Genomic DNA, 26,907 nt, shown 5'->3' with positions numbered 1-26,907 from the left:
GTAAAGACTAGTTATACACTGTCTGGCAACTTTAAAAAAACAAACTTTGAAGATCTACAAAAGTAAATGATAGTCCAATTAATATTCATTGAAAACTAATAACATAATAATTTCACCCACGAGATTTCGCTCTCGACATAAATTACTAGACTACATGTATTGTTCGAAGTAGCGTTAATGAAACTAACTATAGGTACATTACACGAGACGCTTCCTCACTAGGCTTTCAAACCTAAGTGGTTAGATAAGCAATTCCAATAATTTATTTATTTTCCCCTATACTTCCATACGTGTAGCGGAAAATATAAAAGCGTTTAGCACGAACCTACCCCACGTATTCAACGGAACACAGTTTATCGTAGCAATCTGTGTGACACAAGGAAAATGGTCAATTTTATTTATACAAAGCTCAAATAAAGGCTACAGAAAAGGTCTGGAAGTGAACAGGCAAGGTCAATATTTGCTTCTCGTCAGGCAAAATTGTGGGTGAGCGCGCTTGACACCGGACTAGTGGAATTCAAATAGATTCGTGGAAATTTTCGTTAGCGTTACATTTTTGTTGGCTGTGTTTGTTATTCATTGCGCCTTATGCTTTGTGCAACTAATCCCATTAATTTAAAACCTCTAATATTCTTTATTTATTTTATTTATTTTAAACTCTTTCGTAAATAAAATTATTGGCGGTGTACATTATAATACGTGTGAACATAATGATCTATAGAGCAGCAAATTGTAGTTCAGTGATATGGCAGTTTATAAGAAAAACAAACTCCATTACTTTTAGTTCTTTAAAGTCGACGAAATTTAAGTTCAGACGGTGTTCAGTATTATCTTCGCCAACATTAGCATGTTTTCTTAAGCTGCTATGAATAATAGTAAGTTCTAACACTAGCAAGTGTCGTAAGAGCATAATGTTCAAGCTCTGTTTTATATTCCATTGTAGTCTTTGTAGCTTTCATATAATATGCTTTATTTGCATTAAAATTAAGTGTTATGTTCTTTAAGTGTATTCAAAGGTTGCAAGCATATAAAATGTTATCTCACATTAATTCTCATAGTTTTTGTGTTTTATTATGTAATCAGTTATATCGAGAGAGGTGAACTGTAAGTGTGAAATGTGAACTGTGAGTTTAACTTGAATAAGAATGTTAAATATAGATAAGCAGCAAGATTATTAAATCATAAAGTTATCTAAGTAGATTTTAATGATTAGGTACTTGTCAAACAATAAAGAGTATTGATATGTTTTGGACACCAATACAAACTCAAAACTCCTTCTACGAAAAAATACATGAAGCACAATAGAATTAACTCAACTAATTACATCAAGCCTAAGCAGGAAAAGTAAACAAGGTGCACTTAATGCGAACTGAAAGTACTGGAAGCTTCTAGAATTTTATTTGTAGGGTGTTCGATCTTTGCTCTCGTCGCGTTCGAGCTAAGCGAAACACATTGCAACATAAGTGTCTCACACTTGCACACTTGTAGCCATTCCTTGCTGTTGTTTGAAAATAAATAAGAAAACTTTAATGGAATTACTATTGAATAGCACGAAGTATTTGATTTTTTCATTTTTTGCCATTTCAACGTAGCAATGCAGCCAGCCTTTTTGGGTACACTGCCGGGTGACAGCGATGAGGATCAATTTTTCGACGCCCTTTATTAGTTTTAAGTTTTCTTTTTTTATGTAAATATGATTTAGTTTATTTAAAAATATAATGTACAGATATTAATAAAGTTACCCCTTTTTCATTCATGGTCTTTTTAGACCCAACTCTGATTTTTTTTAATATTAGGCCTGTGTCTGTGTCATCCCGTCTTGGCAATTAATGTAGCGAGGTAGGTATAATTATCGATTTGTTGTTTAATTATTAATTGTTGCAACGGTTGTTAGTGCATTGGCTTTGTGTCCATTTGTTTAATTAATACTAATACGGAAATAAGAAGAATTTTACTTATCATCTCATTGGTTGCGTCAAAACCGATGATGACTGATGTATTATAAAGAGCAGTGGGATGCGGGAAGCATGATGCTGTGGAATAGACAATTAACATCATTTACCGTCAAGAAGCTCCAAAAACTTGGATCATGCCCTTAGCCAATTTGGTAAAAACTTACTTCAAAGGAGACTCTCATTCGGCCAACATCTAAGAGGAGCTAATTCATAAATGCACATCGCCGTAAGGATAGACATGAACCGTTGACAGTTGCAAAAACCACACAAACAACCTGACCATCATCCAGAATGTCGGACTACGGGCATGTTTTGAGTCAGTGACGAAAAATTGTCTGGTTTCAAGGAAAAGCTGCTGCCAAAATTAAACTATGGTCGTTGACCATAAAACCTTTTTTGTTCACCTTTTTGATTCAATCTATCAATTTCCTATTTTAAGCGGATTATGTTATACATAAAATAAATGACCATATTATTCTTTACAAAGTATGTGAGATTTCCAAGCATTACACGTAAACAGATTTGATTGTGGTCAGATTTCGCACAGATTTGTCAATAGTTTGCCCAGCAGTAATTTATGCGACATCCTAAATTGATTGGCGATTACGGGATTTCAATAAATTATATACTAATGCATGGTTAGTTTAATGCCTGAATTAGCTAATTACGTCATCATGATATTTATTACATTGGACATAACTTAATTTATACACAAGTATACTCATGTATATGATTTTTTTTTATGTAGAATAGTTAATTTTAGAAATGGTTTGCTTTTTCCCTAATTAGTACCTGATCTAGAATATTATGAATCTGACATACATATAAGCGGAAGGATTTTCGGTCTAGTGGGTGAGAAAAACGACCCAGTAGAATATGATTATTAGGGCATGTAAAAGATTTATTATTACCCATTACTTGTGTCTAGTTTCCTGAACACCTGAACCTAGAATAGCTAGTAGGTATATAATTATCGTACACCTACAAATTCAATTATTATATTAACCTAACAAATTGAAACACAATCCTAAGAGTTTGAAGTATTATTATTTCTCTATTCGCCAGCATATTTAATATAGCTACTCACAGGCTCTTTTCAGTACAAACGTCACATAATTGCTAGTTAATTTTAAATTGACACATCCTGTCTAGCTGAAGTTTCCACAATCCAGTTAATTCCCCTCCAACCGCACTGAGAGACTGCAATTACGAATCTTCATTTTCATTAAGCGCTCAAATGTTCAAGATTCGGTTTAGATATCACCACTATGGTACTGTAAGACGATTATGTAAACTATAATGCTATTACCTACGCTAGGTATGGTGGCTTTGCGTAAAACGATAAGCCTGAGGTGACGCTGCGAGCTCAGATACAACCCAGAAAGTAAATTCCAAAGGAAAATTCAAATAAACGGTTCAAGAGAAAACGTATTCGGATGTGTTTAATGAGAGCAAACAGAAGTTTTCATACACCGTGCGGGGAATATAATTGAGTATCAGAATTATTAATTCTTGACAAGTTGAGAGACGTGCCCTCGTTTTAGATTTATCACAATCCCGCGCTGTTGGTAGGTGAAAAATCGTTTTATTTTGGGTGTATGAAACTTTAATTAAAAATAAATAATAGCTATACAAAAATACTTCAGTGGCATATTAAAATAACCACTACAAACTTCGTGAGCAAAACTAAACGTACCATTAAGGCACTTAAGATGGCCCGCAAACTTTTTAAAATATACAGTGGGATCTCCAGTCACCGAAAGGGTAGGGTCACCAATGACAGTATTAATGTCCACCGTGATAAAGGGTGAGCCGATCGCCATTTACCGGACACCGGTCGAAGCCCAGGTCAATTGAGAATTTTCCAACAGGAAAATCACATTATCACTTTGTCCGAATGAGGGATCGAACCCAGAACTTTACAAGCTTTCGTATTTTGTTACCACTTGAGTCGGGTTTCTTGTAAAAGGTATGTTAATATTATTGAATTCGATATGATAACAAGCGTAGTCTACGGGTTTTATCAATTTGCTACGGTATTTGATTTCGTATCTCGTTGTTTGTGATTTTAATGCATTTTGTCTCTTATATTCGTATTTTTGGGAAATATATTTGATTGAAAATATTATCCAATAGCATTTTTGATTACAGATAAAAAAATAATTGTTAAAAACAACTTATTGAATAAATCTTTAATAAGGACGCTTATTTATTTAAAATACTTTATTATTACAGCACAATAATCCATAATATATTTATTATAACATTTTCGTCGTTCACCGCAAACGTTACTCGAGTGGTTCATACCGACATCGCTAAGTGCCGTGCCCAAAAAGCCGATTTGCGTTTGAAGGTAACTCTATAAATGCAAACAGGTAAATGTTTGCTCAATGCTACTGATCCTGTTTTATGTGCCCACAGTCTACCAACACGGTAAACTAATTACTCTTCCAATATACCTGCCGTGTATTTGTAAAATGGGTAACTCTCAAACGTCTGTTAGTTTTTCAAGGTTGTTGAAACTGATATTAATTAATTCAGTTGAACGGAGGTACGATATGTTTCCAATCCTCGTCAATTCTGGTAATTTAACTTTTCTAATTATTTCATTAGAGTTTACTTGTATTAAGTTTGCGTATATACACAGGGGAAACTATTAGTACAAACATTTTAACACTAATATTAAAACAATTCAGGACCTTTATGTATAAAATATATACTTAAAAGAAGGAAAATATATACCATACTTATAAATAAAGAACATATATTTTACCCTCAATTTAGGGTAATCCTCTTGTTAAATAGCAACACCAAACGCGCTGTCAAATAGCAAACAAAACACTATCGTCAACACGTAGAACAACCGAATTATCCCACGCACGACCAATGGAACAGCCATAGGGACCAAGGAATTGACAGTTTGAGGGTAAAATCGAACAAAAAGGACGTGTGAATGTGACAGTGGGCAAGAGGGGTAGAACGACAAGCTATTCCCGTCACCTGTCGCCCATTGAATTGCAACGTCCGCGAAGTTTTGCACGCAAACAAAATGCGTTGCTGCGTTCACGCGGTAATAGAAATAGGCCGGTAGAAATATCAGGACCATCAACGGAGTTTTTTATTTCTTTTGAATTTTTTTCATATGTGATTCAGTTCGTTTATGATTAAGACATAATACAAACTTCGTGTTAATCACTTAATTATGTATTTAGTGGTAATTATCGCTCTGAAAATGTGTTGGCTTATTTGATAGCCGCATATAGAATTAAAAGACAAAAACTCGTTCTTTTACTAAGTTAATGTACACACGAAAATAGCGTCCTCATCGATCGATCAGAAAAGGTTTACAAAGGAATTCAGGTTCTGTAACGTAATTGTGTGGACCTTCATTAATATAAAATTGTTTCAAACGAAGTTATAGGTACACATAGAACCTAACAGGGTTCATTAAACCTAACCAAATATTATAAACTCAACAATTTATTTGATATAAAAATAAATTCTTAAACATAGGTTGAAAACATATAAAAAATATTTGAACACTATTAAAATAACCTGTTACTTTGTGACTTTACTTTATTTACTCTCGGTTTTATTAATAAATAAGACTCATTAAAACATCTCTCATTTTATGACGTAATGAATGATGAAACTGTATAACCTCATTTTCAATCTCGCCGTGTAAGTAAATAGGTAGTAGATGTAGAAATACGAGGAAACTAAATCTTAAAGCACTTATATGATGGATATAAGAATCAAAAATCGAAATCAGGTTTAGAAAAAGAACTCAGCAGAAGTGTATTAGATACTCTTTCGTTTAAAAATAATAATAAAGAGTTACTTCAACTGATTACACCATTCAGCTATCAGGCAATAACTAGAACAGAATAGATAGTTGAATTACGTGTTATATTTTTGTTGTTGGGTTACTTACTTAAAAACTTCAAGTCAATTTAAAATGAAGCCTTAAGAGTAACCTACGTTTAATATCAATCTTCCTACCGGATAAAGCAGGGATACTACGATACTTAATAAAGTATTTAGACGTTCAATTTATCACGTCACATCACTTTATTAAATATATTTTTAATCTTCAAAGTTCCTTTAGTTTTCTACCAACTAAACAAGGTAGGTAGGTACGTAGGTAGCAATTAATAACCTATAGTAAACCTCGACACGAAAAATTTTGCGGCATGAAACGAACGTTTCTATCGACATGTGCCTTCAGTGTGAAAAATTGATGATGTTAACCCAAAGCGAAACACGCTGCAATAACGTTTCTGACCAATGAGATAGCTTAGCATTCGTCATCATCACATGACGTGGCCTATACAAGTCACATACGTGCTTCTGAAATAACCAACTTTAATTTATTTGTAGGTATAATACCACTATAACTTTTAGTGTTAATTATAACCCACCCAAAACATAAATGTGAAAGACTGCCAAGTTCGATAATATGGGAACGCTTCGCCTATAAAAGAAGTGAGATCTGAATAAGTACCAAGTTCCATACACATACCTCAGTTAAAAATAGTTACTTTTTAATGATGCTACTTGGTAAGTTTTCACACACCTTGTTATAAACCTACTAAATGCAATGAATCAAGTATTTAATTTTCTATTAAAACTTGCCAAGTAACATCATTAAAAAGTAACTATTTTTAACTGAGGTATGTGTATGGAACTTGGTACTTATTCAGATCTCACTTCTTTTATAGGCGAAGCGTTCCCATATTATCGAACTTGGCAGTCTTTCACATTTATGTTTTGGGTGGGATTTCATTTATTTTTGTAAGGTTGTTTATTTTATTTTTTGACGTGACAACGTCTTATAAATCGATGGAGCCGGCTGCACGCACGAAAAAACATGACTCATGCGGCGTTACCTCGCTCTGAGGCGTTCCGTTTAAGGCTTGAAGTGCAAGCGAGAGCACGCAGCGAGCGACAAAGAGGCACAATCGGCAGCTACTCACGTTGTCACGTTCAACTATCGTCAGTAAAACGACTTTACAGACAATGGTTTTTTTCATATGACTAAGTTAGTTAAGGAAATGACTCATTTATTCTATCTTTCAGATTTTTTAATATGCACGCTTCTTACAAAGAAATGAACTAGATTTATCAACTGACTGACATGACATGTTATCATATATTATGTTTGTGGATCAAAGTTACACATTCGTTATTTTCGAAAGTGACTCACACTTGGCCGTTTTCAGATTTTTACTTTACTTTGACTAAATACAAACCTTTGTAACGAATTTCAGATCGGTACGACCATTCGAAGATACATTATATAAATATAGATAAATTTAGTTCGTTTTAGTTCCTTAGGGGTATAAAACACCTTCATTATTTTAAAACCGACTCACACTTGACCATTTTCAGATTTTTCCCTTTACCTTGACATAAAGACCTACCTCCATGCCAAATTTCAAGTCAATACGACCATTGGAAGTGGTCTAGGTTTTTGATGAGTGAGTGAGTCAGTCAGTCAGTCAGTCAGTCAGTCAGTCAGTGAGTGTATAGTAAAAATAGCGATTTTCTGACGTCAATATCTCAAGACCTACAATAGGTATATTAATGAAATTTTGTATTTTAGATAAGTGAGGGGGTCTCAACAGATACTTGAAATTTGATATGCGTGAACAAAATAGATTTTGAGTTATAGGGTGTTCGAATTTGGCCCGAAATGGTTCGTGTAATATAACCCACGGCCGGTGTGTCGCTTTTTTTGCTCGAACTTGGCGGACACACTGCCGTGTGTCTAGATATAGTTTGGGCAATATAATATAAACTACCTTAAATATATAATTAAATTACTCATTAATTAATTATATCTATTCATATTGTATACAAAACAGTAGCTTGATCATTTTCCAATCTTATGATACCTTAAAAGTGATAATGTTTTGAAAAGCCAGTCGATACCACTAAGGGAGTGTTTTCGCTCACCATGAATAGGCAATGTCTTTAAACTCCATATCGGTCGAAATTATCTTATCACTTTATAGTTCAATAGGCAGCTTTAATAATTCCACCAGTCTTGTCCATCGATCCAAACTTTCGACACCCGCAAACGGTTCTTTTAATAGCTTCTACATTTGAAATTGACGAACTAGCTGAATATTGGTACCAAAGACAAAGGTGATACAAAAAGAAGTAAAAAACCAAAATCCCCGAATGTCTAAAGTGAACATCAAACATGTTTTACACCTTTCATTGAATGGAATAGCCCTGAGCATGTCCCCTAAATTGCAAATAAAAAACTTTTGTCATATACCTAGACCTTTTTTCGACGTTTTTATTGCACGCTATGAGCTATGCTGCGAATTTGATTCGTTTGCACTTTGCAATCGACAGGTAGAGGAAAAAATAGGAATCGTATTTCGGAAAGGTTTCCATCAAAAATATGTATATTCATCGAATGTTGATTTTGAAATTTAGCGCGAACGATTTAATACGCACGTATCGGCAGATTTTTAGGAAATGATTTTAAAGCAATTAGCTAGGTGTTTCTACAACATTTACATACTCGTATGTTTGGTGAATGATGTTTTTTTTCATGTTGCGATTTATTTGTTACGTTATTACGCCTTATGTCCTAATTTGTTTAGGGCCTTAACCACAACAATTTAGATTATGATTACACTGTTTATCTAAACGACAAGTGGCTCTAGTAGAATTTGCAAATATTGCACAGGAGCATATGTTTCACAGTATATAGTTTGAATCAAATACCTAAGGGATGAAAACTTTTTTTGTGACACGAGCATCGATAAACATACCTAAACAAAACAGTCCCCCTATACACGACATGATCGTATTCCAGTATGTCCGTGTGTCCGGTTATCCAGTGGGCGCATTAGCGACTCTGACAGTTCATTTATCTTATTTGCAGCTCGGTTAATTAAGTCTCCCCACAGAGGTGTCGTAATTTCGTTGCTGATTTGTTAATTTTCCAAAACATGTCAAGAATAACACATTTGGTAAAGGATTGGGAATGTAATGAGTGGTTATTGTGAAAATAATTACAATTTTAACTAAAATATTAAAAAATCACTCCCAGTCCAATATAAATGAATGCTTTTGTAATATAGGTACCTATTTGTAAAATAAAAAAATATGACTTTCTAGGTATACCATGAATATAGCTTAGTCTAATTCCTGTTTTGAAGTAACATTTTTGCATTTCTTATCTCTTGCACGTTGTTTCAATATGCAAATAAAATGTATAATTTACTAAAGAAATATATGCAGGTACATAAGATTTTTGTACGACCTACTTACCGCATGTCGATATTTTTAAGCTTGTTTATTTTTGTGTCATTTAGTGTGCTCCAGCCGTTTTTACGACATTCATTTTATTTTACAAATTAGGCTCTTCAATCCTAAAAGGTGCCATATATTATATAAACGAACATTAAATAAAACAGTTAATACAAAGTATAGTTTCATAACTAAAACAATAGAACAGAAATATCATTGTATGATATAACAACAGTGCATTTACAAATATCAATTCACCGTGAAAACAAACCACATTATCCCGAAAGCTCGATTAATCTAATATTATAATAGCACAGTATTAGCTAATCCAAATAGTTCGTTTTAATATTAATAGCACTAACAATCCCGCTGCTTTCATCCAGGTAGGATAATCGAATACTTAGCGTTCAGCAATTACATGCAAATCCGAATTTAGGTCATAGACTATGTAATGTGTTAGACTTTCCAGCCGAGATGAACTATCAAAAGGTAACTTCTCTATGAATTATTTACTTTATTTTAGTCCATATTTTAGCTTTACAGTGCAGTTTAAAAACGTACCATATTTATTTACATAACACTATGTAGAGTTTATAGTCATAGAGTGAAATAACATATTTTATGTATATTTATTTTGTTTTACCATTGCACTGAATGAATATTTGGAAAGAGTTAAAATTAAAAACTGTCAACAATTTGTTAAGGGAATTTGAAAGCTATCCCAATGTGTCAAAATTGCTTTTCCATAATATCACTTATTTTGTTTACTCTTAAGTAGGTAACTCGACAATAACGGTATATAGAGGTACGTACAGTAATGTTCAACAGTTCTTTGTAGCAACCACAACCGAAACCCCAGATTAAATGCCTAGTAATTAGATTCTGTAATTACATTGGTATTTGTTAATTAGCTTAGGAATTATAAACAGCGGTTTTCATACGGTTTACGGAACACACCTAATGAAGTTTAGAAAACGTTGATAATGGTTAAACGTGTTAATAAAATTTCATAAACACAAACTGACAAACTGTTGCTGAAAAAAAAAATGGGTGTAATCAGACTTGTTTTGCTTTTCAATTCAATTCAATGCTGCTCAATAACCTTAATATTCAATTTAAATTCCTTTGTAAATAAACAATTGATTGGCATCACATTAAAACCAAAGAAGAATTCTTAAGCATAAAGAATAAACTTTTAAATTCATTTCAGGTCTTTCGGAAGTATCAAAAGTTCTTAAGTAATCGCGATCCATGTCGAAACTTGGTAATAAAGTAACAACGCTTACGGGGGGAAGACTTTTTTGTGCGAAAAGCGATATATTTTTAGTAACTTGTCCTCGCTAATTTTGTACATAATTTTTATTCTACGTATATTTAAAAGTTAATTCGAAAACATGGAATAAACAGCTTTCGTCTGAATACGAATACTAGCTGCAAGATTTTTTTTTCGTTATATTGGATAAACAATAGACAGGTGTGCAAACAATAGGACTGAATATTGTTTTTCAGTGAATAACTCAAACTGTCGTATCGAGAAAAGCTGTAGCCGTACAAAAATACCAATAAAACCTTCATTTCTGCGGCATTGATTCAGTATGGATTTTCTGACTGACACAATAGACGAAGCCGAACGGTGCGGTGTGTAATAATGGGGAGTGTCCATGCAGAATTGTGGCTTATTCAATAAAGGGCCAGTCGGATTTATGTTCCATTCCACCGGACGCCATTATGTACGCACTTTATTCGTTTGTCAATTTGTTTTGGGCAACCCTGAGATATTTGCCTTAAGTACGTAAGATCATTCCCTATATACTCGAAGCCATCTCTTCGTGCACGCAGTCTGTGTATTTTAGCAACAATTTCCAATTTCGCTTCAGCAGCTGAAGTTTGTTTTTCATCTATCGCGGTATAGACTTGTTGGGGGAGCTTCATATCTAGGGCTTTCACAAATAAATATTTTGTTGCAAAACAAGAAATTGAATGTTCATGACAGGATCGATACTATGTTGAAACCATTGTATTCATGTTAAGCTACTCGTTAATAACTAGAGCTCTTGTTCTGCGTTGATTTTATAGGTCATTTGCGCTAAGAAAATATTATGTTTGAATATCCTGAATCCTCAGGTCGGATATTGCAAATAAGAAGACGGTGAGCGAGTAATAATGCGATATTATAGCTGCCATTCATACTGATAACTGGAAGGGAACTGGCGGAGGTCTACCGGGGAAGCGCTCGACATGGAAATTCAATTTTCCATTTCTATTAAAAAAATCTTTGATAATATAAATTAACGATATTAAAATTTCTTATTGTGTTTGAAATGCACTGAAACTTATCCTGTTCATTATCGCGGAGTTTCTTGTTGTTGTTAATGTTAGAGGTACGTTGAAGATGCGCGAACAAATCTTAAGTGCTTCGTCACCAAACGTACTTGAATGACACGTCACTACTTAGTTGATCAAAGCGCTTCCTGTATAACTGTCTGCGTTAAATTACAGTTTGTAACTGTTACTGCGAGTTGATGAATTGAAATTGCGCTGTGCAGATCTCACCTAAGAAGCAAACCTACCAGCTTATTTATTTTTGCTGAAAAGGTAACAAATTAGACTTAAAAATGGTTGATAATAATCGTAGTAAAATTTATATACAGAAGTATGACAGTTAAATAAACTAGGCTAAAACTTTGCTAGAAATAAACATTCCAAAACAAATACCAGATACCTCCACAATAATATTTTTGTCAAAAATACAAGACCATTAATATAAGTGACTGTATGTCTAAAAGCGTGTGCTAAAACAAAAAATATTTATCATTTATGGTAGGCTGCTGTTGACACGTGGAAAATTGTCGTCATGAATAATGGTTAGCCGACAAGTTGTCACCGGACGGTCGGGATAAGCTTCAGTGACCCGACACTACGTTTAAATATGTGCTTTCTGCCTCTTAATGTGTGTGCCACATAAACTTGGTATAACAGCGAGTTACGGACGAGGAGGCTACGGGGTGATACTTGGTTATGAGTGTGTTTGTGCACACTACGTTTCTATTAATAATTTTCGTTGTAAGCGTCATCATTGTGTTTCTTGATATGGGAAAGTAAAAGTAAGTTTATTTAAAACAATAATTGATAAGGCCAAAGATTGCAAAAATCAAGGAGTTTATTAATAATCCATTCGATCCCAACGACTATAAACGATTTAAACTAAACATGACTCTAATGACAACTTCGCAGATATTCTTAAAAGTAAAGTTTAGAAAGAAAATGATATGATATAAAAGATTGAAAGCTAAACTCCGTATCTGTCTTTGAGTCAATTACGGCACGGAAAACGATAACCTACTGCGGCACGAAAACCCCACAGGACATATAGCATTCATGCGTTGTTATTATTAATTCTTTCGATCTTCACCGCTGATCTTAGAAGAAAACTCGGAAACTGAAAAGCTAGTACGGAAAACTTAAAAGTGTGAGTGAATTTCTCGTATAAAACTAATCATAAAAGGATTACGGACAAATCTCTTCAGGTAGACGAAATTGCTTTGAAACATCTCTGGTAACATTCTTTCTTTATCATCGTTCGTATTTTTAGCAGGGATTTTATATTCAAGCCTCATTTAACCTTATTTAAAAGTACTCTGATGTTAAAATTGGTCCCCAAATTACAACTTGATATCGTCCACAGGCGATCCGTTCCGTGTTGTTCGAGCGATTTATTTAACAATTTATGGCGGCTAGAGAATCTGAGTCGAACTGGATTTATTAAGGTAAGCCTCGCAAGAATTTATTACGCCGTTATGCTCTTAAACATCGAATGAAAGAAACCTTGTTTGAACAACAAATTTAATAGACTCGTTAAAACGGCTCGTTGCTTTTTCAGAAACGTTTATAATATACGAAGTCTTATCGAAACTTTATCAAACTTTTTTCTTGGAAAAGTATTCTGTGATATTTATTGATGCATATGATTAATGGTGGGTATTTGTTTTGTGTTTTCTTTTTGTCTTCTATTTTAGACGTCGCTCTAAAATAACTTTACTTTTTGTTTACTAAAACTAATATACAGCTACGACCACGAACGGTAACAGCTCTGATCATAAAAGCTTCAACCAATATAAAACACTGACTGCAGTATTACCTACGAGCTTTATTATCATTACAAAAAAGTAGAAAAAGCAAAGGAAAAAGATATCAGGGCAAAGTTATCGTCACCTGTCCCCCATTAATAAAACATTACACTCCAACAATATAAAACGATGAAGTTGGAAGTCATAAGTTTCAAGAAAAAAAAATGGATCGTACACGAACCCTTGGAGTTTTTAATCATAGTTTATGGAACAAAGTTTTAATTACAGTTCTGTTCCCGCGTGGCGATCGCTTTCAAGGTTTAAATCCTTTAATTGGAGACCTTCGTTAGCAATAATAATTCTCTTCAGTTTTTTTCTTTACAATAAATTATTGTAAGATCCTTTTCGTATTCTGTTTTGTAATCCTTTGTAAGATTTTCGTCCGTAACAATTTTGTAATGATTAAAGAGGGCAATTATTTTTTGTTCCTCCCTGTTAGTCACGAATGTTTCAGGGATATTTATTATCTACTATTTATTGTTGGTTATTATTTTTATTCTTGTTATTTTTGTGTGATTTAATCACTGAGTGTTTTTTTTATTCCACTGATAGGTACACCTGTAGACTCAGTAACACTCATTACGTTACGTTCACTTAGAAACTGTATTCACACGAATCGTCATTAATCTCACAGTCTGACACTAAAAGCTATTCAGAGTTTTCTTTGTTTCAGTAACTATATTGCTAATGTAAATGTGTTACTTAATAACACCCTTTCCAATATGACTATAGCCGAAATATAACGAAATAAAACCAGAATGATGAACGATAATCGCATTTTGTAGATCCGGGATAGATAATTTACATTGATCCCGGAACGTAGGTAGTGAGCCATCAATACAGCTAGGGCTGCAATTAGTTCCCCCGGGATTCTCCCACACGGGATATTTATTTCTTGGCCCATGTTTACTGATTGCCATTCAGATCAAATGAAACTACATTCCTGTATCGATTTGCGGTTTAAAGAATTAATCGAGTTGAAGTTTTTTTGAAGTGTGTATTTCAACAAGAAAATTGAGTTGCAGTGTTCGAATACTTTTCTAAACTGCTTTCAATTTAAAAATGGATTCTTTCATGAAAAGTTGGATATTATAGTTGAATGTTTAAGGAAGATACTTTGTGTGAACCGATTCAATCTATGCGATAGTATTTAATAATGAGAAGATAATAGGTATAATTCATTAGAAAGTCTACAACGTATTTATCGACTTTTAGGACTTGTTACATTTTAGTTGCTAACTATAACCAATTTGGTCAAACTTGTTACATGTACGTTTTATATTGTTTGTAATAGGTGTTACTTGTCCATATGGTTTAACAATAAGTACCTTAGCGCCTCGCTGAGCGGTTAGTGAATTCGATTATTTTCATGTTACCAGAAAATACCAATACAAATTGTCCTACTTCTTAAAATAATTATATGATTACTTCATGTTTGAAAGTTATTTATTTATTTCTCATTGCTTTTTTTATTTTATATTGTAGTTTCCTTATACTTACACCGCAGTACATAGGTATGTTATGTATGTATGTATACGTTCACGAATATACGCCAGTGGGAAGCAACTCGAGGCGAGCAATACGAGATGCGGTATTCCTGAAACGGCTTCAAGTTGCATATAGACAGTAATTGCAAAACTTTCCGCGTCCCCTTTAGGTATAGGTAGTCTACATTAAGTAGGAAACCTATGTCAATGAGACATGTTCTAATGTGAATTAGAACAGCACCTATGTAGTAACAATTTTAATTTTACATAATTAAAATACTAACTAAATATTTCGTTTATTGTCAAACTCCATTCAACAACAACAGTCAACATCAAAAACAAAATATCAAAACAATATTCAATCTTCACCTTTCAACTTTGACTGCATCGATTGGCACCCCAAAAAGTTAGCAGAACACAATTGGCAAATCAAATTACCCATCTCGCAAGTTTCCACCTGGCCCATATTACAATAACTCAAAGAGTTCGCGTCCTTATTCTGGAGGTCCTCGATCGTAATTCCCTTCGATCGCAGGCGTCGACGGCCGCTGGTTAAACTTCTGACACTCTTCTCGCTACGTCAGCGCCCGCGTAATTGAATCTTGCGGGTCCGACGAACGGCCCAACGCGCCGATTGCTTATGAAAACTGCTCGCTCCGACTTTATCGTGGAAATGAATAGGATTATTGATGGGCGCATGTTTTTGGTGACGACCCGACTTTGATGGGGAGTTTCGTGTGTGTCAACATGTGTGTCTTATGAGTATGAGGTGAGAAAGTTGAAAGTTATGGATGCCTGTGTAACTTCTGGGCTTGAGGATGATCTTTACTCTGGGATATCAACGTAAATATTTTAAAAACATTGGTAATTAAAATATCCAAAGACGACGTCTAATGATAGAAAAAATCAATCAATATTGACTAATTTTTCTTTAACCTTGTCGGGTTATTAAAAACTCATTCAGATTTTATATGTCTCCACAAACAACGCAATAGATATCAAAATAAACAACTACTACAACACTGCCGTAATTGAAACGAAAGTTCTTTACGAATTGACACACATACGTGACCATTAAAATGAAATATAAATATCATAAGACAGAAGTATTGATTGATACGAAGTTAATTCACGGATCGATTCTTGATTACCTTTACAAGAATACTTAAAAATTACCATCAATCATGTTTTTGTGTAATCACTAATCAGTTCTTGAAACAACTGAAGATAACGTCATTAGGAGCTACGGTGTATACTAACAAGAAAGTCTAGGTATCTAAACAATAAATGGACAAGTTAAACTAAGGAAAATACGAGTTAGACGGGCTGGAGTCACGTTCACCTCTAACGATAGTAGGTTTAAAGTGAGCAGTAAACCACTAGTCTAGAAGAATGATTACTTGGCCTAGAATGCGCTTTAGTATTTACATTTAAGACATTGCTTGTTATTCCGTTTTACATTTGAATAGTTAAGCGTATACCGAGAATTACTTGTGTGACAAAAAGCGAAAAATATTACATGCGCCTGGAAAATCACAAGAAACTGTATAAATATTAATGTGATGTTTTGTTGCGTTTTCCCATTTCATTGAAATTAGTTTTTTTTATATAAATTAACTTGCACTTCTTCTATAGATATAATAAATAGATACAAATCTAGCAATACGCCAGCTTTATACCGTTTTATCTAAATATCAAGGCATAATAATAATATTAACACCACAATAGCGAGTAAACGCCCATTCCTGTATATGGACCACGCAATAACCACTACTGTGAACGCTTGCCATTCTGTTTGGTAATCGCAATTTATTCATGTGAATTATTTCTATGATACTGCAAATTCTCAGCCATGGATATTCCGGTGTATATGAGTACTCTGTATGGCTTGAAGGTTTTTGATATGCGCTTTTTGTGACCGTACAATTCAGGGAGATTAACTTTAATTTCGAAATGTTATATGAATGCAAATATGATTGTTTTTTTTTTGCTACTATCACAAAATTATATTAAACCATTTTTCATGAACTTAAATCAAAATATACAGTTTATTGATAATTTTAAGTTTTGGCACTATTTAATAAAATAAGGTTACAACAAGAAACTATGCCCATGCATCATGTCGAATAAGTTGAGTGTCATTAGGAAATAACTAAACTAACGAATAATGTTAAACTATTCTTTAGAGAATTCTACCCATGCAAAACTATTTTGATTCATTCACAGAGGTATAAAAAACTGAAAAGTAGTACAACCTCGCCTTAAAGTAAGCCACATCTGTCGATCGAGTCACACATACTCGGCTATGCACCTGCTACAATTTATATTCTCTTTCATTCCTATGTACAATATTGAAACAGCGAGATTAAACTTTCTATGTGTTCACCGAGTGATTTTTGAATTGACTATAGTTTGTCATATTCCCGTTCGAGTTTTATGGTTTATTTTATTTTACGCTATGTGAATTTGTTCCGAGAAATTAATTTCAATAGATTGAAATAGACACGTCAACAAAAATTCATTGAACTGGCAAAAGTGTCATTCATAGAGCTGGCTATATAGGCACCATACATAAAATTTACATAGCTATTGAATATTCAAAAAAAAATGTTGTAAAATCATTCGTTCTTTTAATAACAAATTAAGCAATTTCCATTTTGTTGACCACTTGTGCAGTCATCCATATAAAACACAAAGCACTGCAATCACGGTTTGACCAACTGAATCGAAAAGATACGGCGGCCATTAAGCTGCAAACCCTTAGTTCTGTACACCATTACCGTGTCCACAACGAATTGATAGCGAGAAGCGACGACATTTGATATTAGCACGGAAGAAGGAAACATGACTGGAGTTGCTATAACGCTGGTAGGTTAGGCGCTTTCTTGTAGGTCAATTAACGCACGGGAAGAGTACTTAATCAAAAGAATCAGTAAAGAACTAACGAGACGTTCGGGTTCCTTGATAGAGGTGAGAGATTGGTGTTGTTTGATTGGCGATTTAGCTTTCAAAATGGGCGGGATCTTAAAAAGGCGTGTAAGAGAGCAGGGCCAGTAAGTTCCTCGTCAGCCGAAGATCCGCATTTCGGCGATGGTAGTTTCTTAGGAGATTTTGCGTTATGACACCTCTGCTAGTAATTTCGTTCTCCGTGTATATAGCAGTACGGCAATGCAGCAGTGTGACTGCAAGACGTAAACAAACGCGTTTCAGAGCAATGGCCGCTGTGAAAATGCAGCTAAGGGAATTCTTTTGATTCCGTCTATCGTCGCTGTTTTATTAGAGGTGCGGTTGCAGTTATAGCGGGGTCTAGCAGTTATGTGGGGTTATTGATCTATAGATTTGTTCTAGCTTTTCAATGGACAGTAAAAATATTAGATGGAGAGCTTCTAGGAATGTATATGAGTAAAACAATAAACAAATTCTATAAGTTCGTAAACATACGAACAATCGTACAAGGATGAGGTCTGTTGTGGAGTGTCTATTACTTTGTAACCCTTTATAGTAAAACTTACGTGACCATTTCGTGCAAAAGCGGTCTAAGATAAATTACCCACAAGCTTCCTTCTTTAAAAACTAACCTATATAGTAAACAAAAAACGGAGAAAAACTCACAAAGTGTTTCCAGGTTCACACGTTAAAGGAAAACAGAATATATTATATGTATGTGCTTATCTTTGGCCAGTTGTTACCGTCGACCAAGGAGGATGGATTACCTTGGCACTCGTGGGAGAGTCTATTGACTATGTAGAAAGGTGTGAAGTAAATTCGTGTACAAAGACAACTATAAATATTTATCGTAAGCTTTGAAACTGAGTACAACCCACGAACTTCCCACGGTAACAAGATTAATGGTATAAAAATAGTGTGTCACTTCAAATCTGTACTATGACCCGTATAAGATAATATGTGGGAAGATATTGTAATTCGGTCAAGTGAAATGGTTCATCTAAAATATTTTTATTTAAATGTCAAGAGGTGTGTGTTTCACATACAATTCACAACATTATCAGGCATTTTTTTTTTCAAATATAAATATAGAATATACAATTTAAGTGCCTAATAAGCGCCAATTATCTATCCAACTAAAACTGTAGGTAAGTAAAAATAATGACTCGAACGAAAGAATTCAATTTCACTCCCAAATTGCTTAGGTAGACATTTCCACTAAATGTACACTATTAAATTTAACTACTGTTTCAAACAATAAAGGAAAGCGTCGAACTTTAAAAGTTTTTAATTCCATTAGTACAGGACTCGGTCTTAAAAGCTAGAACTGGGATGTTTAAAAACTTTGTATACTTGAAGACATAGTGTTGTAAGGTTCTGTTACAATCTATTAATGGCACCAATGAACACTGAAAAAAACTAAAAAAACTCCGAAATAGAACACCTTCGATATTATTTATCTACAGGTAAAAACTCTCTGTTTAGGTACAGCAACTAGCTTCCACCCGCGGTTTAGCCCACGTCTCGTGTGAACTACTTCGTGTACTCTCCGATATGTAGCGACCTTCCTGCCACCCTTCCTCGATCCTCGTCCAACACAAAAATATGGATTCAAATCGGACTAGTTGCTGAGATAAATGCATTCAACCTAACAAAAAAACTCTTTAGCTTTATACTATTAGAAGTTACAGATGCAATTTACTTTAAAGAACAATTTTTCAAACAGTCTCGTCTGTTCCAATGAAACACAATTATGATCACCATCGGGATCAACCCACCTTCTTTGAGGTAGCGACGTTGATCCGTTTCCTATTATTTCGCGGAATATTATACTAAGTGAAAAGATTTGCTGGAATTTATAATAAGAAGAAATAACAGTTAAGTTCAGAGAAATGAGTTTGATAGAGGCTATCCGGTAATTATGTATTGTCATAAAAGTGATTATGTGAGATGTTAATAAAAACAACCAAGAACAAGAGAAAATACGAAGGTGCCGCTTGTGCTTGCGGTTCAGAAAGATATAAATAACAAGAAACAGACAGATAGGTAATGTTTATGCCTAAAAGCAAAAATCAAAAGTTATCAGTATATTTACAGCCCTAAAACAAAAAACGCGTATCTCGTCGAAGAACACAAATAACCTAATCCTATCCAAGCCTGCTCAAGTTGTCTTCGAGAGAGGATATTCCAGCGGGTTGAGCACAAAATTCATCGGAACCGAGTAAAGTCACGCGCCGCAATAACTTGTTCTAGAAGTCTAGACCGCTTGTTCTAGCACCTTCGTATAATTCTGAAACAAGCACCGTCCAACTAGTAAGGCATTTTCACGTGGATCTAGAGATTTGAGGTTTATGTTTTAGGTAGCTTGTTGTAAGTGCTAAGTTGAATCATCATTAAAATGTTGGTTTCTAGTTCAGTTTTATGTTTGTTTTAAAAAAAGACTGCGTCAAAAATCATTCAAGAAGTTTCAAAAAACATAATGATAAGTACGTAGATTAAGTTTAAATTAGAGGAAAACTTACATAGAACATCATGAACCACGGCGTCACATTTTGAAAGATGGTGAAAGGTGGATGCCTACAAGTGGAAAGACAATAGCAGTATTAGACACCCGTTATCATGCGTATTTATATCCACATATTATAATTTGTCAATCCAACCAAAAAAACAATCGGAAACATTCTGCCGATCGATATACATTGAAATGATAAATTCGTAACCCATGTTTTTCGAAAATCAACATGCCATACACAAAGTAAACATAGATACAAAAATAAATCAACATCCGTAGGTATGTAAAGCGTTAAGTAAATAGGCACGTGGTTAGAATTCTTTGTATCTCCGCTTGCGTGGAAAACACACGAACATTATATTTTGTATGCTTTCCAGCTTTAATTTTGTGCCAAAATAAATTTGCCGAATATCTGATGCCATGATGACAAAATGCATCGGTATTTATTTAATCTGTTGAATATACCTAGTGATGTAATACTTTAACCACAATAATGCTCGATAAAAACTATTTTTAAGTAAATTCGATTATGACTTATAAAAAGAAGAATTCAATAATAGGAGATTCAATTTATTGGTCTTATAAAAAATATTAGATAAACCACTTAACTTATTTTTCGATAAGATCAAGTACCTAAATGTTATTATGCTATCTACTAATATTTTTGTGCAGGGCCTAGGATTTATAACCCTTTTATGTGGGAAAGATAAATATTTTATGAAATTATTTAGTTGTTATAATTTATTTATATTACCTTCATACATATACATAAATAATCATGTTATTCATTTGTTTCAGACAAATCATCAACGGACACATGTTTTCGCCGTCGTCGACGAAAGCGGCCTGGTGGCTGGCCACGTTTTTTAGTGTTTTTGTAACAGGTATGTATTAAATTAATAACGTAATAAAATACTTGAATATTAAGCTACTTTTAAGTCGAGTACGTGAAGCATTCGTGAAACTAGCAAAATCTCGGGCAAAGGAGTACTTTATTTTTATGGTTTATGATTACTTATTTTCCACCTCTTTTCAAGTAATGTAAACAAAATCATACCTCTTTTATACTATTTATGTAATTCACCTGTATCTGTGACTGTACCTAACCACTGTGCGCTTGTAACTCGCACAGCCCATAGCCCGAGAGTACTATTCAAATAAATTCCACTCAGCTGACCTTTACTGCATGTATGGGACCTAAGCTTAGTAATGTTTAGGGTATTTTTCCTTCTTGTATATGGTGGAAGGCCTTTTTATAATCTCGGTTTGTTTGGATAGCCTTTCGCAAACAAATTGAAAGTTAGGTACTATTCGGTAAGATATTTGGCAGGGGACTACGTTTAGATTTATGGAACTTTTGTTGTCATCAATTTTGATCTAGGAATTAGTATTTTTTAAAAATGAACCGATTTCAATGTAAACAAACTGTGAATTTATTTCTTCCTCTTCTGTGTAACCACTTTCCATGTCCTTAAAAGAACATTCTCAGAAATCTGAATAAAACTCTAATCTCTCAAGGTTCTTTCTTCAAAAATCACGGCTTGCCCGTAAAATCAGGGAGTATGCTAATGCTATACGGTAAGAAAGCTCTCCGACCCGCACCTGTTTCGCACAACACTTAGGTATTAACCCCTATTAGTACAGTTTACTTGTTCCGCTCGGTGCGTTACATTTTATCCGCCGCTACGGTTCGGTTTAAGCCCACCCTTATTTAGAGTGCACGGCTAATACGCGCCGACTGTATGTACCTTAATAATTGTGTGCTAGGATAGGAGTAAAAATATGTTTTAAATGTTAGTAGGAAAAGTTTTAATAACTACATGTATTAAATTAATATCAGCCGTATGACGTCTATTAACAAATAAAACACAAGATTTACTTGCCTACTCTTATAAAAACTGACTTTGCCTACCTAATAAATGGTATGAATTTATTTATTATAATACTAAATGCATCCTCCTTCTATAATCCGCTTAATAAAATAGCGGATAAATAACGGCTCTACTCAGGAAAGCAGCCCTAATAGCTAACTTGTCAAAAGTGAAAAATCAAAAACAAGTTTGTATAACAAGTTTAAGGAGTGAGGAAGATAGTAAAAGACTTGTTAACAAGTTGCTAATTAAAGTATACTAGATACTTAAAAACTTGTCAACACTTAGACGTAGTTACAACATAAAAACTTGGTAAGTTATTACTCCATGGAAAATGCTAGTTTCGGTCCAAAAACCTTGTGATGTATGGCATTTTAAGTGGGGTTATTTCATGAATAAGTTCTGAGTTTGTTACTTTGTAAATCAAACATATGTATTGACCAGACCCGATATGATAGTGTCATGTTATACAAAGAATATGTAGGTACTCTTTTGTGGAATGGAAAAGTAAATTCATGGGCCTAAGTAAATTCAACAGTATATACTGCTAAGGTATGGAGGTTGAGTAGTTTCCATCGACCACATGATACAATTTAGACTGAAAAAAATGAGTCCGTGACTATTCATTCTTCTGTATGTAGATATTTATATTAACATCCAAAGTTACCAACGAATCAAAGTTCATAGACTAGGTCTATTTTATGTTTGTTTTATTTTTATTTTTTTTAAAGACCTAATCACCGATGTTACTTAAAATACTAATGCTGTCACACAAAAAATAATGATCAGTCTTTACTTTGCTTTACTCCCACTGAAGTATTAAATCAAAGTCATTAGACGTTAATCTAGACACACGGCAGTGTGTCCGCCAAGTTCGAGCAAAAAAGGCGACACACCGGCCGTGGGTTATATTACACGAACCATTTCGGGCCAAATTCGACCCCCCTGTAACTCAAAATCTATTTTATTTACGCATATCAAATTTCTAGTATCTGTTGAGACCCCCTCACTTATCTAAAATACAAAATTTCATTAATATACCTATTGTAGGTCTTGAGATATTGACGTCAGAAAATCGCTATTTTTACTATACACTGATTCACTTATTCACTTATTCACTGACTCACTCATCAAAAACCTAGACCACTTCCAATGGTCGTATTGACTTGAAATTTGGCATGGAGGTAGGTCTTTATGTCAAGGTAAAGGGAAAAATCTGAAAATGGCCAAGTGTGAGTCGGTTTCAAAATAATGAAGGTGTTTTATACCCGGTGTAAATTTATACCCCTAAGGAACTAAAACGAACTAAATTTATCTATATTTATATAATATATCTTCGAATGGTACAAAGGTTTGTATTTAGTCAAAGTAAAGTAAAAATCTGAAAACGGCCAAGTGTGAATCACTTTCGAAAATAACGAATGTGTAACTTTGATCCACGAACATAATATATGATAACATGTCATGTCAGTCAGTAAATCTAGTCATAGTTAATCTAGTTCATTTCTTTGTAAGAAACATAGTGCATATTAAAAAATCTAAAAGATAGTATAAATGAGACATTTCTTTAACTAACTTCATCATAAGAAAAAAATAAAATAAACAACCTTACAAAAATAAATGAAATCCCACCCAAAACAAAAATGTGAAAGACTGCCAAGTTCGATAATATGGGAATGCTTCGCCTATAAAAGAAGTGAGATCTGAATAAGTACCAAGTTCCATACACATACCTCAGTTAAAAATAGTTACTTTTTAATGATGATTACTTGGCAAGTTTTAATAGAAAATTAAATACTTGATTCATTGCGTTTAGTAGGTTTATAACAAGGTGTATGAAAACTTGCCAAGTAACATCATTAAAAAGTAACTATTTTTAACTGAGGTATGTGTATGGAACTTGGTACTTATTCAGATCTCACTTCTTTTATAGGCGAAGCATTCCCATATTATCGAACTTGGCAGTCTTTCACATTTTTGTTTTGGGTGGGATCATTATTCACATTAGGTACTTACCTATATATTTTTTTGTTTGTTCCACGTCAGAGGCATTCAGGTGTATGTCGCTAATTATAAAACAATAGAAAATAAATTGTGTCTCGGGTATATCTGTGCTTCGAAATACAACTGGTTAAGACTAGTTAGGTGATTATAACCTGCAGCTCATCGGTGAATTCTGAAGATGGTGATGATTCTTTTGTTTCCAGGTGAGATGCCAATCCAGGCGGAGTTGGAACCTGAGTTCCTTCAGGCTCTGGAGAACCACACAGTCACACAAGGACGCGACGTGCACTTCACGTGCGTCGTCAACCATCTTTCTAATTATAGGGTAAGGATTTCCAACATATTTTCTATATTTTTAGTAAAAGATTTGGGTACCAAAATGGTCATGATACAATGGCTCATCAATATAACTCAACACTCACTCAGAATTCACAAAAAAAAAAAATGAAAACTTCTGCAAAACCATTTATGTTTTTATTTATGACATATTTACTTTGCTATTGCAGATATAACAACCTCATTCGACATAGATTTGTCTGCCAAAATATAGTACAAATCTTTAAACATTTTAATAGCCAATTTCTCACCAAGAAAGCAAGTCTTTCAGTGACATATTTACTATGCAAAGTTTAAGATACATTTTGATACAAACACGGTGTAAGTTATCTCAGGACGAGTTATATCAAAATTTGCAATAGCAGCATTTACTTTGAACATGTTTAACCAATTCTAGCGCTTCAGACTCTAACACAAATACGAATGTACAATATTAACAGCAAGTACTTTGCGGTGCAGACTTGTACTGTATAGCTTTATTTATTAAGCTAGATTAGGTATATAGGTAGGTAACTAAATTAACATGTTTGTGCAGGTCTAAATTATTATTTAAACTATTTACAGTATTTTTGTTGCAAAGGCGAAATATATAATTTCATGTAAGTAAATTGTTTGACACTGAATCGAAGTTCAGAATATAAAATTGCTCTAGCACGCCGGGATAAGGAGATACCTATACCAATCTTATGGTGCAAAGTATATGCTTCATTTTTCTTGGCAAGAAATAATATTTTTTTTTTAACTAGTGTTATTTCTTCGTAATAATAAGTGAATTCAATTTGATTTTGATTCGATTGCAAGACAATACCACCATCATTTTTTTAGTGCAATTAAGTTACTGGAAGCGACAAAAACTAACCATGTTTTAGTTTTCGCATTTTATCCTAAAACACTTTCTACTGAATCGGTGAATGCTTCAAACCTTACTTGTTCGCTACAAAAGGACGTTACGATGAGTGCATTGTGGTATATCGCGGGTTGAAAGGATTTGATTTGACACGGATTCTGAGGAAACTCGAATATCTTATCGGATCGGATTATCTTAAAAGGAAAGCAAGCTTCAAAATTATATTGTTTGCTGAAACTTTTATTAATTTATTTTAAGACGAGATTACAAAAAAAATAGTAATGTTTTGTGATTGTATTCATTAACACAATCGTAACACAGGTGAATTCTCCGCTCGGGTTTTTCCGAGCGATAGCAATCAGTTCGGATCGGTGTCGAGCGGATCGGCGGTCCCCCCGTGCAAAATGGCTTCAATAGCTCATTTTTTGACAGCAACTATTATATATTAGCGTATTATTAATTATTCTCAAAACGAATTAATTTAGGTAATCAGTCATATCTGATTTTACTATTATTACATTTAACGTATTACGAACATAGGGGAGATAAAAATACGCATTGACACCTGCAAATTCATTTAAAAAGAGAACATTGATAAATTTAAAAAAAAATGTAAGTACCTATTTTACAACTGCAAAGTAAATAAGAAAAATAGGTCCACAATAGGTACTTATGTTCCATATTTAAAAACAAAACCCACGTGCGCCAGATAACAAGCCGAGCATGAAATAAGTGGTCCACACTCCGTTGCATCCAGCAACTGAAATGTAAACTTCATCCATCATAAAGTTCGTAATCTATGAAGGATTTTACTCGGAAAAATCATGTTCTTGTTTTAGACAAACGAAAGACGGGGATAAATAATACCGTTTTAATGATGGAAAATAAACTAGAAATGTTTCGAGTGAAGTTTTATAAAACTAAAATGCTACACTTGAAATGAATTGACACAATATCAAAATAAACTAACTGATATAACTCAAATGTAGGTGGTAGGAAAAAGCTTGAACGCTGAATATTATTTTTTATTCTTGTTTACTTTAGGATTTTTTCGAAGTCAAAGTCAAAGTTATTTCATATACTTATAGCTGTCAGAGGTGCTTAAGAAACGCACGGTTCCAAGGGTGGGTCTTATGGAGAACAACCTGCAAAAAACTGATTCAAACATGTTAACTAAAGAAATCTTTAAGCAATTATTGCTTATACAGCCCATATGGGGGCATCAGACCACACCCGGCAATTATGACGTCATTAAACTATGTAACAGTAATACAGTGTCATGTAACGTTATCTGTCACACAACATAAACTATAGACGCAACTTGAGCACACCAAATGCCAACATTCATCTTAATAGACGAATGATTAAGTACTCCTTTAACTGCTTCAAGCGTTTAGTTACCTGTAAAATTGGTTGCATAAATGTTATAAATGGAGACTCTTTGGTGGTCTGTAATGGTATGTTTCCTTTTTATTCATATCTATGCACAATGAAGATCAAATCATGATGACTATAGATATAATATTCAATGATCATAAGCGCGAGTCACA

The 26,907-nt window shown here is 33.9% G+C and overlaps 1 protein-coding gene across 3 annotated transcripts in view; it reads left to right on the top strand.

Moving 5' to 3' along the window:
* The window catches only part of LOC110378837 (lachesin), an 85,604-nt gene that overhangs the window by 22,776 nt on the left and 35,921 nt on the right, over nucleotides 1-26,907 (top strand). For 2 of the 3 annotated variants that reach the window (XM_049837080.2, XM_049837079.2), the window contains exons 2-3: nucleotides 21,098-21,183; nucleotides 24,378-24,499. In XM_049837080.2, the coding sequence (XP_049693037.2) occupies nucleotides 21,098-21,183; nucleotides 24,378-24,499 (208 nt within the window). Of the gene's footprint in view, nucleotides 1-12,912; nucleotides 12,995-21,097; nucleotides 21,184-24,377; nucleotides 24,500-26,907 lie in introns of all 3 variants that reach the window. The other variant, XM_049837081.2, reaches the window with a different exon arrangement.

The sequence above is a fragment of the Helicoverpa armigera genome, chromosome 14 (genome assembly GCF_030705265.1).
Source record: "Helicoverpa armigera isolate CAAS_96S chromosome 14, ASM3070526v1, whole genome shotgun sequence".
NCBI classification, from domain to species: domain Eukaryota; kingdom Metazoa; phylum Arthropoda; class Insecta; order Lepidoptera; family Noctuidae; genus Helicoverpa; species Helicoverpa armigera.
The sequence above is the reverse complement of the archived record's forward strand: the minus strand, read 5'-3'. Positions and strand labels throughout refer to the sequence as shown.